This window comes from Athene noctua, chromosome 15 (assembly GCF_965140245.1).
Source record: "Athene noctua chromosome 15, bAthNoc1.hap1.1, whole genome shotgun sequence".
Classification (NCBI taxonomy): domain Eukaryota; kingdom Metazoa; phylum Chordata; class Aves; order Strigiformes; family Strigidae; genus Athene; species Athene noctua.
The window spans coordinates 4,581,421-4,597,027 of record NC_134051.1 but is presented as its reverse complement, the minus strand read 5'-3'; the positions used below and the strand labels follow the sequence as shown (position 1 = coordinate 4,597,027).

The 15,607-nt window shown below is 49.1% G+C and overlaps 2 protein-coding genes and 1 non-coding gene across 4 annotated transcripts; 2 read left to right on the top strand and 1 right to left on the bottom strand.

The window, feature by feature from the left end:
- Positions 1-196: 196 nt before the first annotated feature.
- On the bottom strand, positions 197-3,359 carry RPS2 (ribosomal protein S2). The gene is made up of 8 exons (XM_074919118.1): positions 3,341-3,359; positions 3,048-3,206; positions 2,764-2,853; positions 2,216-2,323; positions 1,475-1,648; positions 1,233-1,392; positions 680-771; positions 197-320 (listed from the first exon to the last, which is right to left on the bottom strand). The coding sequence occupies exons 2-8, from the start codon at positions 3,201-3,203 to the stop codon at positions 240-242; spliced, it is 861 nt and encodes a 286-aa protein (XP_074775219.1). The 5' UTR covers positions 3,204-3,206; positions 3,341-3,359; the 3' UTR covers positions 197-239.
- A 448-nt stretch (positions 3,360-3,807) lies between these two features.
- LOC141966768 (small nucleolar RNA ACA64) lies at positions 3,808-3,932 on the top strand. The gene has a single exon (XR_012634615.1). It is a non-coding gene; the product is annotated as a small nucleolar RNA ACA64 (small nucleolar RNA).
- A 572-nt stretch (positions 3,933-4,504) lies between these two features.
- Positions 4,505-15,176, top strand: TBL3 (transducin beta like 3). Of its 2 annotated transcripts, XM_074919128.1 has the most exons (22): positions 4,505-4,608; positions 4,765-4,816; positions 4,906-4,998; positions 5,271-5,318; positions 5,617-5,758; positions 6,278-6,362; positions 6,824-6,991; positions 7,298-7,373; positions 7,787-7,883; positions 8,252-8,448; positions 8,828-8,969; positions 9,430-9,488; positions 10,014-10,117; positions 11,027-11,177; positions 11,322-11,552; positions 12,319-12,389; positions 12,801-12,957; positions 13,344-13,402; positions 13,902-14,005; positions 14,237-14,308; positions 14,640-14,798; positions 14,952-15,176. In XM_074919128.1, the coding sequence occupies exons 1-22, from the start codon at positions 4,568-4,570 to the stop codon at positions 15,062-15,064; spliced, it is 2,421 nt and encodes an 806-aa protein (XP_074775229.1). In that variant the 5' UTR covers positions 4,505-4,567; the 3' UTR covers positions 15,065-15,176. The 2 variants fall into 2 exon arrangements, with proteins under 2 accessions (XP_074775229.1, XP_074775230.1); XM_074919129.1 differs by lacking the exon at positions 14,640-14,798.
- The last annotated feature ends 431 nt before the right edge of the window (positions 15,177-15,607 follow it).

The following is a 15,607-nucleotide window of genomic DNA, read 5'->3' as shown; positions in this document are numbered from 1 at the left end:
AGGACTGCACATAATCTTCAGAGCAGGTTCTAGACCCCATTTAGGATTAATACACCATTAACAAGAATCAGTATAATGTAATATACTGTTTCATTCAACAGATGTTCTGGCTCTGGCCCACAGACATGAACCTACTCAAATCCCCAGCAGATTTAGTCCATCTGCCCAGTGCATAAACCCAGCAAACCAATCACAATTTCTTGTTCACTGATCACTTTATTGTCTTGTACAAAACCCCCTTAAGTTGTTGCCACAGCAGCTGCCTGGGTTCTCTGCACTGAGACTCTGGTGTGGGTCTTTGCCAGATGATCAGTGAACTCCTGCAAAAAAGAAAACAAATAATTTTTTTTTCTTAAACCACTGTCATAGGCGTTTCAGTGCTGCATCCCCTTCCATAAAGGTGCCTATTGTAGGGGCAGGGGTAGTTCAGATACAACTTATTTTTACTTGATGTTTCAAAGCTTTCTTTTTCCCATTTCCTTTGTCCACAAAATGCCATTTAAGTATTATACTCAAAACTGCATGCTGAAAAAAAAAATATCACACTCTACCTGGCAGTCAGCTCTGACTGCAACTCTACTCTCCTATTATTAAACTGCAGATTCTTTGGGTACAGCATCTGAACTTTAAAACATAAAAAGGGTAAGATCTGAGTGACAAATTGCAGAAATACTGTTACCTGATAAGGAGACTTGGTGAACACAGTCTCTTTCCAGAGGTCAGGGGTCAGGTAACTGTAGGTCTTGGAGATGGCATCGAAGGTGGCTTTAGCTACGGACAGAAGTCAAACACCACACGTCACGGCTACAGAAACCCACTCGCTAGTACTCGCCCATGCAGCTCCAAAAATGTAGAATTTAGGAAGGAACAGGGAGACCATAGCAGGGCCTCTCTGATATACACACAAAAATCAAGTTTCTTTCTCTCTCCATTTACGACAATTACACTACTTCAAACAAGTGCAATCGCGCAGATTGGGAGATTTTTTTTTTTAGCATCAATTCAAGTATAAAAACAGTTTCTTGTAATTAACTTTTACAGAACTTCAGAATCATCTACAGCAGGACTAATCTGCATTGTGAAAGGTATCAGCAGAAGCCTTCACTTGTTTGACTACTACAAGCTTTGACATAATTTTAAAATACTATAGAAAATGGGTATGTTGCGTCCCTGTCAATGACAAAAATGGCAACATGTGTTGTTAAGCTACAGCACAAAATCCTAAATCTCACCGAAGTTGCCGAGGGTGGCAGTGCAGCCCCTGGCCGAGGTATAACAGTCATCGATACCAGCCATCATCAGCAGCTTCTTGGGGACGGGGGCAGACACGATCCCTGTACCACGGGGGGCTGGGATCAGCCGCACCAGGACAGACCCACAGCGGCCGGTGACCTACACAAAACCAACAGGTTACAGCCCTGAAACAGCCGCCACGGCACCATCTCTCAGACCAGGCCCAGCAAGTCCCTCTCACCTTGCAAGGCACGGTGTGGGGCTTGCCGATCTTGTTCCCCCAATAGCCTCGTCGTACTGGCACAATGGATAATTTAGCCAGAATAATTGCTCCACGAATAGCAGTGGCAACTTCTTTAGAGCATTTAACACCAAGACCTACGTGGCCGTTGTAGTCCCCGATAGCAACAAAAGCCTGGAATCGAAAGAAAAGTCTTCATGTGCTACATGGGAACGCTCTCCAGCAGGGTCTCTCATCAAGGATACCCCCAGTCTGGCAAAACCCTTTAACAGCAGTGAACAGTCTCAAGTACAAATCAAAACAACACCTGCTGAAACTCGCAGAGCTCATGGTTCAAGAAGCCCGTTTTCCCCCTCAGAGCTGGTCAAAAACAGCTAAGGTTGAAGAACTGGGATTTGATTCCCTACTACAGCCTCATACTGCTCATAAGTCCTGATAATTTCCAAACGGAATTCCCTCTTTATGCCTAAGACTTCTCCCTCCACCACAGCCCCTGAAAAGCCAACATCACTGCACAAGGGCAACTTGATTTTGTGCTAGGGCTGTTTCAAATAACTTTAAGACCTCAGTAATACATTCAAATGTTAATACAGACACTTTGCAAGGTACCCAAGCTCGTCTCCATACCAAAATACTCACTAGCTAATACAGAAGAAAAAGGCATTTGAACTAATTCATTAATACGAAAAAAGCAGCGAACAACACACAGTTCTCAACATGAGAAAACAAGAAAAAGGCTACCTTAAACCTGGTGCGCTGACCAGCACGAGTCTGCTTCTGGACAGGCATGATCTTCAAAACTTCATCTTTCAGAGAAGACCCCAGGAAGAAATCAATGATCTCTGACTCCTACAAGAATCAGTCATTTAATCACACAAGGCCACGCTTTTTAAACAAACACACTAGTAAGGCTCCTACAATTCAAGTTCAGCAATCCTATGCACATGTACTTTAAGTAACAGGCACATACATTGAATTTTATAGGCATAAACTTATTCTAGCTTGCTAGGTAGTCCAACATCGCAAATTAAAGTTTTTTTTTTTTTCCACCACTGAGCAAAACTATTATAGAAACACTTCACCGACGTGCTGCCATCTCCACACAAGGCAGAAGTGCAACAAATTCCACCACCCTTCACTGCAAGTGACTGCACCGGTCCTCAGCTGCTGTTGATTTTAACCCGAGCACTTAACCTGAGCAAACCCAAACAAATGTAGCAATTACTGTGAACTCCGCAGTTCAGATGATGATTCTGCTGCGTATCACTTCAATGTTCACTTCAGTTTACCTTGATCGGAAGTGAGAAGAGATAGATCTCCTCAAGAGACTTGATCTTCATATCTTTAACCAGGCGACCAAGCTTAGTGACAGGAATCCACTACAAAAGAAATCCGTGGGGAAGGGTCACCAGCGGCACCGCTGCCAGCACCCCACGGCAACCGGCTCGCCTCCTGCTCCAGCTTTCGGGAGGGCAGCTGACACAGCCCCTCACTCGGCCGGCAGCGCAGAGCCCGGCTCCGCCGTGGTTCCCGCCACCCGGGACGGTCCCACGCAGCCCCAGGAACCACTTACTTCCTTATCTTCGGCCTTGCCTCCACGAGCCCCACGGCCTCTCCCTCGGCCCCTACCGCGGCCGCGCCCGCGGCCCCGCAGCCCGGTCCCGAAGCCGCCGCGGAAGCCCCCTCGGGCCGCTCCTGCACCTCCCGCAGCACCGGCGTCGTCCGCCATTTGCTAAAGCAGAGAGAGGCGCGTTAACCGGGATACCGTAAGGGCAGGAAAGGGCAGCGCGGAGGCCGATGCGGCCCCGATGGGCGCGGATGGGCCCAGGCCGCGCCGCCATCCCGCCCCTGTGCCGCCGCCCTTACGTGCTCTCGCAGTGTAGAAGGCCGCGCCGCCCCGCCGCTCGCTACTTATACCCGCGGATCTCGCGAGAGCGCCGCCCGGCGGCGCGGACCCCGCGCCATGAATGAGGAATACACCGCCGGGCAGAGCCGCGCCTTCCGCTTACTTATACAGGGTGCGGGGCGGGTAGGGCCGCTGGAGCCGTGCGCATGCGCCACACTCGCGCATGCGTATGAGCTCAGTATCTAAGGGCCGCGCAGGGGCGTAGCGCTCAGTCTGAGGCGAGTGCGGGGAGGTGAGTGTTGTGTGGTTCGCTTTGTGCCTTACTTAAGTTTGTCCTTTTTAATTTTTTTTTTTTAAACCCACAGGCGTGTTGGGGTGTTTTTTCTGGTGCTGGCTGAGCCGCTGTCGGGTGGGGTGCGGAGGGGAGGGCCTCGGGGAGCGGTCTGGGAAGGCGCTTCGGAGATCGTGTTAGCTGCGGGCGCTGGGCGCAGTCTGAAAATCACTTGGGGTCTCTTGTGGCCCCTGGTGAGATAACTGTGCCGATAGTATAGGGAACATTAAGCTTATTGCCCACGGTGAAGTGTGGGGAATGAAACCCGTGTTCCCATAGCCCCTCGCTGAGCAGGTACCGGGGACTAACGCGTGGTGAGGTACCGGCTTTTCCTCGGAGACATCTTTCCCTCTGCCAGCAGGTGTCGAGCGCGGCCCAGGCGTGCCTGGCCTCCCCGCATGGACGGTTCTACTGGTGCTGCTGGACCTGGGGCTGATCTGCCTGGGCTGCGGAGCTTGGTCCTGCCTTCCCGAGCCAGAGCTGCCGGCGTACTCACAGCAGGAACGCTTTGAAGAGATTCAGTTATGTATTTTTACATGCAATAAAAGATTGATTACTTGAAAGCTCGTTTGTTAAGTCTCTTATTTGCTGTTCCTGTGATCTAAAAATCCCACTGTTTCCATGTGGATGGGGCCGGGAATGCCCCGCTGGAAGACGCTTTGGAGCACCGGGAAGCGGTGCGGGGGCTGCTCTGGGCTCAGCTTTCTCCCCCTCCCCGTCCTGGCACGGGGATACCGGGTATTTTTCCTCGCCATCGGGTGGAGCTGACTCCTGCCCTCACCAAAGATGGCGCTGGTAGCGTCCCTCTGCAGCGTGGCGCCGCGCGTCACTGGCGTGCGCCGGAAGTGGCGCCCTTCACCCGTAGCAACCGGGAGCGCCGGAAGCGGCCGGCACGCGGAGCGCGGCGCGGTCAGCCATGGAGGCGGCCGCCGCCAGCCCCGTCCGCTTCAAGAGCAAGTGAGGAGCGGCCGGGGGGCGGCCCCGGGCGGCGGGATGGCCGGGGCTGGGCGCGTGTGGCGGGCGCTGCCTGGGGGCTTCGCGGCCGGGAGCTAGCAGGCCGCCGCAGTTTCTGTTTAACCGCCGGTCTGCGCGTTTCTCATCTTTTCCTTCCAGCTACGTCGTGTCGAGGAAAATCGAACCTTTCTACAAAGGAGGGCGAGTCCAGGTAATGTGCTGAGACAGCGAGGGGCAGGTTTGGGAATACTCCATCTCCCGGTTCCTTAACGTTCCTGGTTTCCATTCCCTTTTCTCCAGATAAACCGAGATGGCAAGTTCATGTTTTGCCCCTGTGGGACCAAGCTGAATGTCATCGATGTAGAAACAGGAGCCCTCCACAGCCTCCAGCAGGTGAGGAGATCCAGCCTCCGCCGACTGGAGAGGAGGGTTTTCCAGGGCTCCTGGGACGCTTTACCACTGGCTGTTGACTTAAAGCTCCTACAAGAGAGAAGCGGAGGGGAAGATGAGAATGGTTCTGGGCGCAGATGTTATTTGTGTTGTCCCTAAGTGCAGCTGGAAGCTGCTGGGTGCACTCAGTGTCAGCAGAAGCATGTCAAGAGGGAACTCTGAGAGCACTCCACGGGTGGCTCAACTGTGGCGTTTTTTTCTTTTCATTTTTATAGGACGATGAAGAGGATATCACTTCATTTGTTCTCAGCCCTGATGATGAGGTATGTGTTTTCTTTGTGGTTTTCTGTGCTGTTCTGTTAGGCCTCCTGGTAAAGCCAGCAGACACTTGAAAGCTGCTCCTCCTAGAAGCGCTCTGCATTTCCAGACATCTCTGCAGAGTCATCTTGGGCACTTCCATCCGTCTCCCCTTCTGGGCTCGAGTCAGACAGAGGAATGCTGAGAGACTGAGCTTTAAGAGTGTCATAGTAACCGGCATTTCAGTGCTTTGCCTGTGGATGCTGAAAGAAATCTGAAATCTAATTAGTAATCATCATGCTTTTTTTTCTTGCTTTTGCATAGATACTCGTGACAGGGAGCCGAGCCCTGTTGCTGAAGCAGTGGAACTGGCGAGAGAACAAGTGTGTTCGCACGTGGAAAGCCGTGCACATTGCACCGGTAGCTAGCATGGCCTTCGACTCTACTTCAACGTTGTTAGCCACAGGTATGGCCCTATTTCAGTGTCACACGAGGGGGATGGTACTGAGTGGCCCTTCTGCTTTTCAATCATTTGGCTCAGCTGGACACAGCCTGAGGTAGCAATCTCCTGAATTCAGACATCATCAGAAGAGGTTTTACTTAAATAGAAATGGCATTTTGATAGACAGGATCCTTTCAATGTTTTGTCTAAAATATGCTTAGTAAAATGCTGATAAACATCAGGTATCTGTGAGGCAGTGCAATGTAGTCGTCCTGGTGTAGAACAGGGACCCTTGGAGATGGAGGAGGTCAGGCATGACCTATAGCTTAATTGTACTTCAGATTTGACTGTGAGCAGTTAGGTTTTGCCTAGCTCTCTGAAAGTGTAAGGTGCTCCATGGACTTTCTGTGCATGGGTGGTTGTTATTGGATTCATTTTTCTTTCTGTTGCCTTTGCAAACCATGAAATTTTACACTTGCTGATACGTTGAACCTCCTGTGTGTCTCCTCCATAGTTCATTCTTACATGCTCTTCTTTTCCCAGGTGGCTGTGACAGTACCATTAAGATTTGGGACATGATCAAACAGTACTGCACACACAACCTAAAAGGATCTTCAGGAGTTGTACAGTAAGGATGAGTCGTATTTGTCAGTTGCTGGCATTAGTGTGTTGCTTGGATGCTGGGATTGATGTGAAATGTCTTGAGTTAATGGAATATAAAGGCCCATTCTGGGCAGGCTCTGGGCTCTTTTGCTTCCTGCTTTTTGAGATGTCTAGTGAAGGAGCAGCACCATGACTGACTTTAGCCCAGAAAGGAAACAGTTTAGTCAAGAAACTTGTTCAGCTCTAAATGGAATATCTGTGCTTGCTAACTCCTGTACTTCAAGAATGTGGAAAGAGTGGCAAAGAGCAGTTGTAAATCTTTCTGGTGGGTGGCAGAGGAATGAAATCCTATAAAGTCCTTTTACAAATTCCTGTTAATTGATCTGTCAAATTTCTTGTGTAGAAAGTGTATTTAAGTGTTGGGCTAATGCTAGCACGCCAGATAGTTTATTCCTGTCCTGTTCAAGTGCATCTCCTCCTGTCTAGCCTTGTTGAGTTCCACCCTGACGTCTCCCGGCTGCAACTCTTCTCCTCCTCAGTTGACTACAAAATCCGCATCTGGGACCTAAATTCCAGCAAATGTGTTGCTATGCTGGATGGCCACTTCAGCGCTGTCACCTCACTGGCGTTTGCAGATGGAAACACGCTCATTAGGTAAAACCTTGCAGAGGCTTTGCCTTTCCCCTTCACCCTGTCAGAGCCTGGGTGTTTCTGTAGGGTCTGGGAAGGTCCTGTGAGGAGAAAGGCTCCTGCAAGTGTCCAGTTTCTGCCTGACCGTAGAACTGAGTAACCGAGGGTGTCAACACCCTTGTTTCTGGCAATATGCTGCGCTGCCACATGGCAGGCTGGTGCTTTCTTTCACGTGGGCCTCTTCAGAGGGATGTTGAACTCATGCAATTCCAAATTTGCACTCAGCCAGCTCGACTTCTCAGAGCCTGAAACTGCTCTTTTAACTTGCAGTTCTGGCCGTGATAAAATCTGCATGGTGTGGGACCTGAAAACCAAAGAAAGTAAAAGAACCGTCCCTGTCTATGAGGTGAAGTTGCATTTAATTTATTTCTTTGAGATCTTTTGTAGTTTTCTAGGTCATGATCCTACAGTACTTCTCCCTCTTTAGGTTCCTATAGATTGTGAAATCAAATTTCCCTCCCTTGTGCTTTCCAGAGCTGTTTCTTTTCTTTCTCTGCTTGCCTGGTGTGGTTGTGTCGGGGCAGTTTGAGGAAATACCTGCCACTGCTGCCTCCAGTGCTGGAGGAAGAGGGAAGGGCAGTTGTGTAAAAGCTTTGTTCTCTCACTGCATCTGCCTACCTGTCCTGGGCAGCCCCACAGCCTGGGGCAGGGGAGCGTGGGGGGGTGTGTCGGCTCTAGCAAGCTGTTGCACAGCTCTGGTTGCTGAAATGGGACTCCGGTCCCTTGTGCTCAGCTGGTGGTTGGCCAACTCTCTTCCAGAGCGTGGAAGCTGCTGTCTTGTTACCTGGAAAAGGAGATTTCTCTCAGCTGGGTGTGAAGAAACAAGGGTTGCACTTTGTCACAGCTGGCAGCAAAGGTGAGTGTCGCTGCATTCCTGGGATGTGTGTTCTCTGTGTGGCAGAATTCTCGGGCTGAACCGCGGGCTGGAGGGCAGAGCCTTCTCTTCAGTGCCTCCTCTGACAACAGTGGGTGAGCAGGGTTGATCAGACATGCTGTGGAGCTTTAACTCTTTATGTTTTCAAACTGCAGTAAAGTTTTGATTTGGACTGAAGAAGAAAGATTTTGTGGCCCTTCGTGCCACTGTGATTGGATGTCATCGCAGTCCTGCCAAAAGGCTGCGTAGCTTTTTTCCAGTTGGCAAGGCCAGGGTTTGTTTTATACTCTTTGCACAACCACTATCTGAAACAGCAGCTCTGACAGATAATTTCTCATCGTTTTTGTTAGGCATCCTGAAAGTTTGGGAAGTTGCCACAGCTGCTTGTGTGTACACCCAGCCCATGCCCTTCGCGCTGAAGGAGGAGGCCAGCGAGCACAGCCTCACCCAGTGCATGCTTGTGCCTGAGAGAAACGAGATTGTCACAGTGTCCGTGGAACACAACATTGTTTTATATGACGCTCAAACTCTTCAGCTCAGGAAGCAGGTAACAACCCTCAGTCTCCCTTTTCCTCTCCCTTATGCATACTTGAGGATCAGCTCTGCTTCTGGTGAAAGTTTTGTCCAGGGTGCCCTCCCCTCCTGCCCATACTTGAATTGTTCCTTGATTACAAGCCAGAAAGCCAATTTCACTGGTGGGCTTGTTTGGAAAAATATTGCACAGAGACAAACCTAGGAAAAAGAAAGGAGAACAGGCCTAGCTAGAAATCCCTCCCATGCTCCATCTTATGTGTAAAAAAGGTTTTTACGCACAGTATTAAATGAAAAGTAACAGTCGCACAGTCTCCCTGAGCACAGACCCGTTCAGTGCTTCTCTAACCAGCTGACTTGTCCCTATTAAGCTGTTTCTGTTCTGTCACCCTCAGCTTGCAGGTTACAACGATGAAGTTCTGGATGTGAAGTTCCTTGGGCCGGGTGATTCTCACATTGTTGTGGCCACCAACAGCCCTCAGCTGAAAGTGTTTGAACTGGCCACATCACACTGCCAAATTCTCTACGGCCACACAGGTGTGTGTGGTCAGCTCTGACGTGGAGGTGGGAGATCTGCAAGTATTTCTTTATGCAGCTTCTCTCGCACCTCTTCTGTGGAGACTGGAGTCCTTGAGTTCTCTCTGGAACAGCATCCCAGCAGGTTTTGGAGTTGTGTGGAAAAAGGATATATTAAGCTGTCCTGCTTTTGAAAATACTAGTTTTCTTTTTCCATGTCTGCCAATTTGGTCCCTTTCACTAGCAGTGAGATTGATTTAAAGTGGAGCTAAAGACGTGGGTACATGGGGGTGAGCTCTGAGTGCAGTTTTGTGGCTGCAGGTGACAGACTCGCACCAAAGCCGAGCGCAGCCGGTCCCTATGTAGTGTGTGGATTTGTTCAAGTGTCCCAAACCTGTCCCCCAGTCAGTGATTAATTGACATGTTTCTATTTTCTGATTTCAGTATTATTTTGCATCCAGCTGTTTTTTCTTCTGTTTAGAAACAATTCTTGCTTTGGATGTCTTCAGAAAAGGCCTGATGTTCGTCAGCTGTGCTAAGGTGTGTTAATTTTCTTCCTTTAATGAAACTCTTCATTTCTAGTGATCTTTATGGGCAGAGTTGTTGTATTTCTTTTTAGTGATCCAGAAAGGGATTTTGTTCAGACAGAATTTCTTTCTGCAACATCCCCCAAATATAAGGTTCTTCCCCTATTCTTTTTTAACGTTGTCCCTGAGGAAATGGGATTTATTAGCCTGAAAGGAGATGTCTCATTCTCCAAGTGCATTTAGAGTTCAGAGAGGTCATTAGCATGAGACTGATGGGGAGCTGTGCGTGTAAAAAAAAAAAAAAAAAAAAAGTTAGAAAAAAGGTGCCAACTGCCCTGGTACACCCAGAAATGAACCTCCTTGGCTGCAGCACACCAGGTTTGCCTTGCCTTTGTCTACCCTTACCCACTATGATGAATGCAGGCGAAGGTTCAAGCCTGAAAATAAATGAAGAGTCAGGCTTATGGACGTGGTGAGTGCATGAGGAACTGATCACCTGTCAGCAAATCCCAGTGGTTTCTGTCCTCTCCTGTTACAGGACAAAAGCCTTCGAGTCTGGCGGATGAACAAAGATGGAAGGGTGCTCTGTGTGGCCCAGGGACTGGGTCACGCGCACGGGGTAGGCGCAGTCTCTTGCTCAAGGTAATAAAAATCAGAGGAGGGTTTCCCTTTGCCAGTATGAGTTGCGGCTGCTTTTCTGATCCTCAGGGTGAATGTTCTGGTGGGTGCCTCCCTCTGAGCCCTGTTGTTTCTCATGCTTGGTCCCAGCTCACCACAGCACTCTTGAGTTTGAAGGAAGGGTGACTTTTTTTGGATGCACATCTGTTTATCCATAAGTTGCAAAGTTTGCATTTCTTTGTCAGTTTAACTCCTTAAAGAGCAGCTGCTGGATAAGTTGCCAGATAAAGCTTGAGTGATGTGGAGAGGAGGGTTGGGGAGTGAAGAGAATGTGTCTGTGAAGGTGCTTGCTTGAATAGCATGTCTTTTTATCAGCTCTTCTTTCTTCATGCTGCCTAACAGCCTGGAAGCTCAGCTTGCCCATTTAAGAGCTGCAGTGTACCTTTGCAGATGAAGGGAGCTAGCAATGCTCTTGCCTAGTGTCTGAGGCTAGTGTTTAAACTGCAACAGGAGAGGTTCAGACTGGACATTAGGAAAAAAATTTTCACAGAAAGAGTGGTCGGACAGTGGAATAGGCTGCCCAGGGAGGGGATGGAGTCACCATCCCTGGATGTGTTTAAGGGCCGTTTGGATGAGCTGTGGGGGGATGTGGGGTAGGGGAGAACTTTGTAGAGCAGGGCTGATGGTTGGATTCGATGATCCCAAGGGTCTTTCCCAACCTGAATGATTCTGTGATTCTGTGAATTGCTCTAGGCTATCCCAGGGACCTAAGTAAAATGAAAGACAGCTTGGAAAAACATGAAAGCACTGTTTCACATCCCAGCAGATTGACTGAACGTGTGTAGATCCTGGTAGGGGAGGAAAAGGGCTTTTTTCTGTGTGTGGGAAACCACCATTTTGCTTCCTTACACTTGATATTTTTATTCTTATCAGACTGAAAGAAAGCTTCGTGGTAACCAGCAGCCAGGACTGCACTGTCAAGATCTGGAATATCCCGGAATCCCTCACTTCCAAAGCAAAAGCAGCCTTGATCTCCAGCCCAGAAGCCCTTCATGCAAAAGTGACTGAGAGGGGTCACGACAAGGTAAAGCTTCACCTGACATTAAAACATGCTTTTAGTGTTTAAATCTTTCTCTCCTGTGTTGTACCCTACATTTATTACCTGTCTGGCAGCTAGAGCAAAGTCTGACGCTGCCTGGTGCTCTCTGTACTTGTGTGACTTCTCCAGGACATAAACAGTGTGGCAGTTTCTCCCAACGACAAGCTGATTGCCACTGGCTCGCAGGACCGGCTGGCCAAGCTGTGGGCCTGTTCCGATTGCTCTTTGCTGGGTGTCTTCGCTGGCCATAAGCGTGGGATCTGGTGTGTGCAGTTCTCCCCCGTGGATCAGGTCTTGGCCACCTCTTCTGCAGATGGGACCCTGAAGCTTTGGGGTCTTCGGGACTTCAGCTGTCTGAAGGTAATGAGAACTCAGAGCACCCCTTTCTCCAGACAGCCCTTGTGCCAAAGCCCAAGGGGTTGATTAAGGCTGCTTTAGAAAAAAACCAAACCTGCTAGGTAGTGCAGCTGAAACGCAGCAACGTGGCCATGATGAAGGTTGAGCTCCCCAGGTTTAGCCTTGTTCTGCAGGATCCTGGATCTGTGAGCTGCACACAAAGCTGCAGGACAAGAGCATCTGCCCAGCGTTCAAGTGATTTTCTTTTCTCTAAACCAGTGAGCAACATGGTTGATCGTAGGGGAAAAGCACATTCATGCTGTTGAAAGGAGGTTGGCTTTGCCTGACCCAGCTGTGCCCATCAAGTTCAAGCACACAAGTTTAAATCTCAGACTCACTCTTGCTAGAACAATCTTTCCAGTCCAGTGGGGTCTCGCTAAGACCACGAGAAGGCAGTTGCTGACTCTGTGCCACGTTCTGCCTGGCAGTGTCACCCCCCTGAGCAGGTGCTTCCTGCAGTGTCGGGGGAATCGGCCTTCTGGGGGCACAGCTGGGGCGGTTGGCCCCCCCGTTCCCACCATTTGCAGTATGACCTCGGCCAACAAGGGTGGGCAAGCAGCTTGGCTGCAGAAATGGTGTGGGGACAAATCATTTCCTGCTGTCCTTTTAACCAGCTGTAATAATCCCAAGGATTAAGGCTGCTATTTGGAAATTACCCGTATGGGAGTAAATATTATCCCCTTGAAAGGCAACAATTCAAACAGGTCTGAGCTTTCTTTCTGTTTTCCAGACCTTTGAAGGTCACGATGCTTCCGTACTGAAGATCATTTTTGTAAGCCGAGGAATGCAACTGCTCAGCAGGTAAATGCCTACACCAGGAGTCTAGAGGAAGATGCCAAAACTAATGAGAAGAGAAATCTCTTAGCTGATAGCAGCAGCAAGAGGGAAGAATCTTGTGCAATGGGTTTAGTTTTGGAAAGACTGATAGGAAGAGGCCGTGTTTATGCCAGGCTTTCTGCAGGGCCTGACTTAACCTTCCTCCTCTCCTGCTACGCTGTGGATTGTCCTGAGCTGCTGTGACATTGCTGGGTTGGTGACAGACACTCTATTTATGCAGAGCAGAGGGTGCATCTCAGCCTAGATGTTTTTGGTTCATTCTCCTGTTTGAAAGGCATCAGAATGGGACCATTTTATCTGATACTTGCGGTGGGTTGGAGCAAGAATGGATCTAGGCAGTGATTCTTGTTGTTGTGTTTCTTTCTCTCCCAAAAGCGGCTCTGATGGTCTTGTAAAACTCTGGACAATTAAAACAAATGAGTGTGTGAAAACATTAGATGGTCATGAAGATAAAATCTGGGGTCTTCACTCTAACAAGCAAGATGACATGGTTGTGACAGCATCCAGTGACTCCTGCATCTTGCTGTGGAAGGTACAGTCGGGGTCTGCCTCTGTTTCCTCAGGATGCAGGTGGAGAACTCGGGGATCCCAGCAGCTTGTTCCCCGCTATTCCAACATGACATGTGCTCTCATTTTCTGCGCTTAGAAGTTGGGTCAGTAAGGCATATCTTGGGGGGTTTGGCCGTATGGTATTTCCCCAGTTGATGTTAAAGGAACAGTAGATGGCCCTTAGCAGCCTGCCCGGTGCTGGTGTTCTCAGGGTGGTTTGGAGGGAAGTTATGAGTTGCTGGATTTATCACTTCAATTACTTGACCTACAGATTTTGCTGCAGAAACTGATCTCATCACTTGATGGCTAAATAAAAATTTATCTGTATTAAAGCAAGATTTGACAATTATATTCTGGGGTTTTTTATAGGATGTCACTGAAATTGAAGAGGAGGAGGCACAAGCTAAACAGGAGGAGCAGATTATGAAGTAAGTTGATCATGTGCAGTGATGAGCTGTGAAAGACAAGCTGTCCAGTGGAACTGTCCACACCTAGAGCCATCCAGCTCAGTCTAATCCGAATATTAATTACATCATTTAGCTATTTAGAGGCTGTCAAGGCACAGCAGTCACTTCTCCTTTGTAGTTTATCTTTAGTTCCTGCAAAGCCTTGCTATAATACTGTCAGCTTGACAATTGATTGGTTTCACATTTAGGCACTGCCAAGATAAGCAAAGTCAAACCGCTGAAACCTACTTTCACTTTCTCCCACTTCAGCCAGCACAGAATAGTTCAGGGAGCCCTTGAACGTGCCAGGGTAATTACCTGCACAATGAGGGCACTGAGGCACTCGCTGGCAAGTGGTGTTAACTTCTTGGCATTAAACCTCTGCGTGCTGCTATTGCCAAATCTGCTACTTTCTGTATAGCGTTTTTTTCTGCCAACCATATAATTTGTCTTACTCTCTTGACCCTGACTTGTTTTCCAGAGAGCAAGAGCTTTCGAACCTGCTTCATGAGAAAAGATACCTCAAAGCTTTAGGGTTGGCAATCTCGCTGGATCGTCCACACACAGTGTTGATGGTGGTCAAAGGTGAGTCCATGCTGTGCTCTGAAGGCATTTTTCTGCCCTTTCTGCTTTCCAGAACATCTCCAGGTAGACAAAGATAACAAAGTCTAATTGTCTGAAAGTCTTGCTTTTCCCTTTCTCTTACGGCTCCTGTTTCCCTCGGTGCAGTCACCCCTGATAGTGGATGCTCTCCCTGCTCAGCCCGCGGGTGCAGGGCTGAGCTCCCGCACAGACTCTCCATTTCTTTTTCTGCAGCCATCCTCAAGGAAACCAACGGGAGAAAGCACTTGGAAGAGAACATTGCTCGGCTCCGGAAGGATCAGAAAGGTTTGTTGCAATGTTGTTTAAGTGCTAAAATGGTTCGGGTCAGGGGTTTGTTTCCTCAACTGAAATGAAAAGGAGAGGAATGTCCCTAACGCAGCGTTTACTAGTGAGCTCCCCGGGCTTTGTCATGGTGTCTCTCGTGCGCACACTGGCAGCTGCTCTGAGTGGTTTGGCCTGGCCTGGCCATGCAGGAAACAGTTCAGCACATCGTTGTTCTGCCCCTCTGGGCCCCTTGGGCACGGCCGGCGGGAGCGGGGCTGCTCTGTAGGGCAGAAGAGCCATTTGCTGCCTCAGCCCATCCCACGCCAGCAGTTCACCTCTCCTTGCCCCGTAGAGGCCGTGTTGACGTTCCTGGTGACATGGAATACGAACACGCGGAACTGCCACGAGGCCCAAGCTGTCATCGAAACCCTGCTGAAGCACGAAGCCCCGGACAGCCTCCTGCAGTACTCGGGCATTAAATCTGCAGTGGAGTCGCTGCTGCCCTACACCGGTGAGTCAGGCTGCAGGGACGGGCTCCGAGCCTGAGGCTTCCTCCTGGTCCTGAATATTCCCTGCTTGCCTTGGTCTAAAAAGAGAGATTTTTTGCGCCTTGTTCTGAGCTTTCCCTCCCGTAGTGCGAACCGTCACCTTTCTCTTCTTTCAGAGCGGCATTTTCAGAGGCTGAGCCGCTTGCTCCAGGCCTCCATGTTCATTGATTTCATGTGGCAGAACATGAGGCTGGCTGATGCCTCCCAGCAGGAAGACTTGACGCTGTGACCCTCCTCCTGCCCATTGCTTTTTCCGGAGGGGAGAGCCTGAACTGCTTTTCCGCCAGGTATGGCAACTGGACTATTCCCCTATTTTATAATAAAATTTTAAAGTTCGACTTTCTAAAACAAGTCCAGCATTTGGTCTCCTTGGGGCTTTAATGAGAGGAAGGGGTCATTCCTTTGGCCAAGCTGTGGTTTTCCTTTATATTTTCACCCCCAGAATTTTCAGGCCTGGACACTTAAACAGCACTTAGTTTGGAGAAAAGGCAGAACCTGGGGATTTAAAGATTTTACAGAGTTTGAGACAACTGATGACATTGTATTGTATCCCGCAGCCCAGCCAGGCGTGATGTATCAATGCCATTGAATATTTTGTTTGGGCAAAACTCAGCCTGGGCCAAGCCAGGTATCTCCCCTGTGCCTGCCCTCAGTGTTAGCACCTGGAAAGGGAGATAAGCACAGTTTTAATTCTCCAGCTAGCAAATTTTTGAAGTACAGAAAACAAGCAGTCTTATAGGTATTTGTGTATTTTATTATATAGTCAGATGTA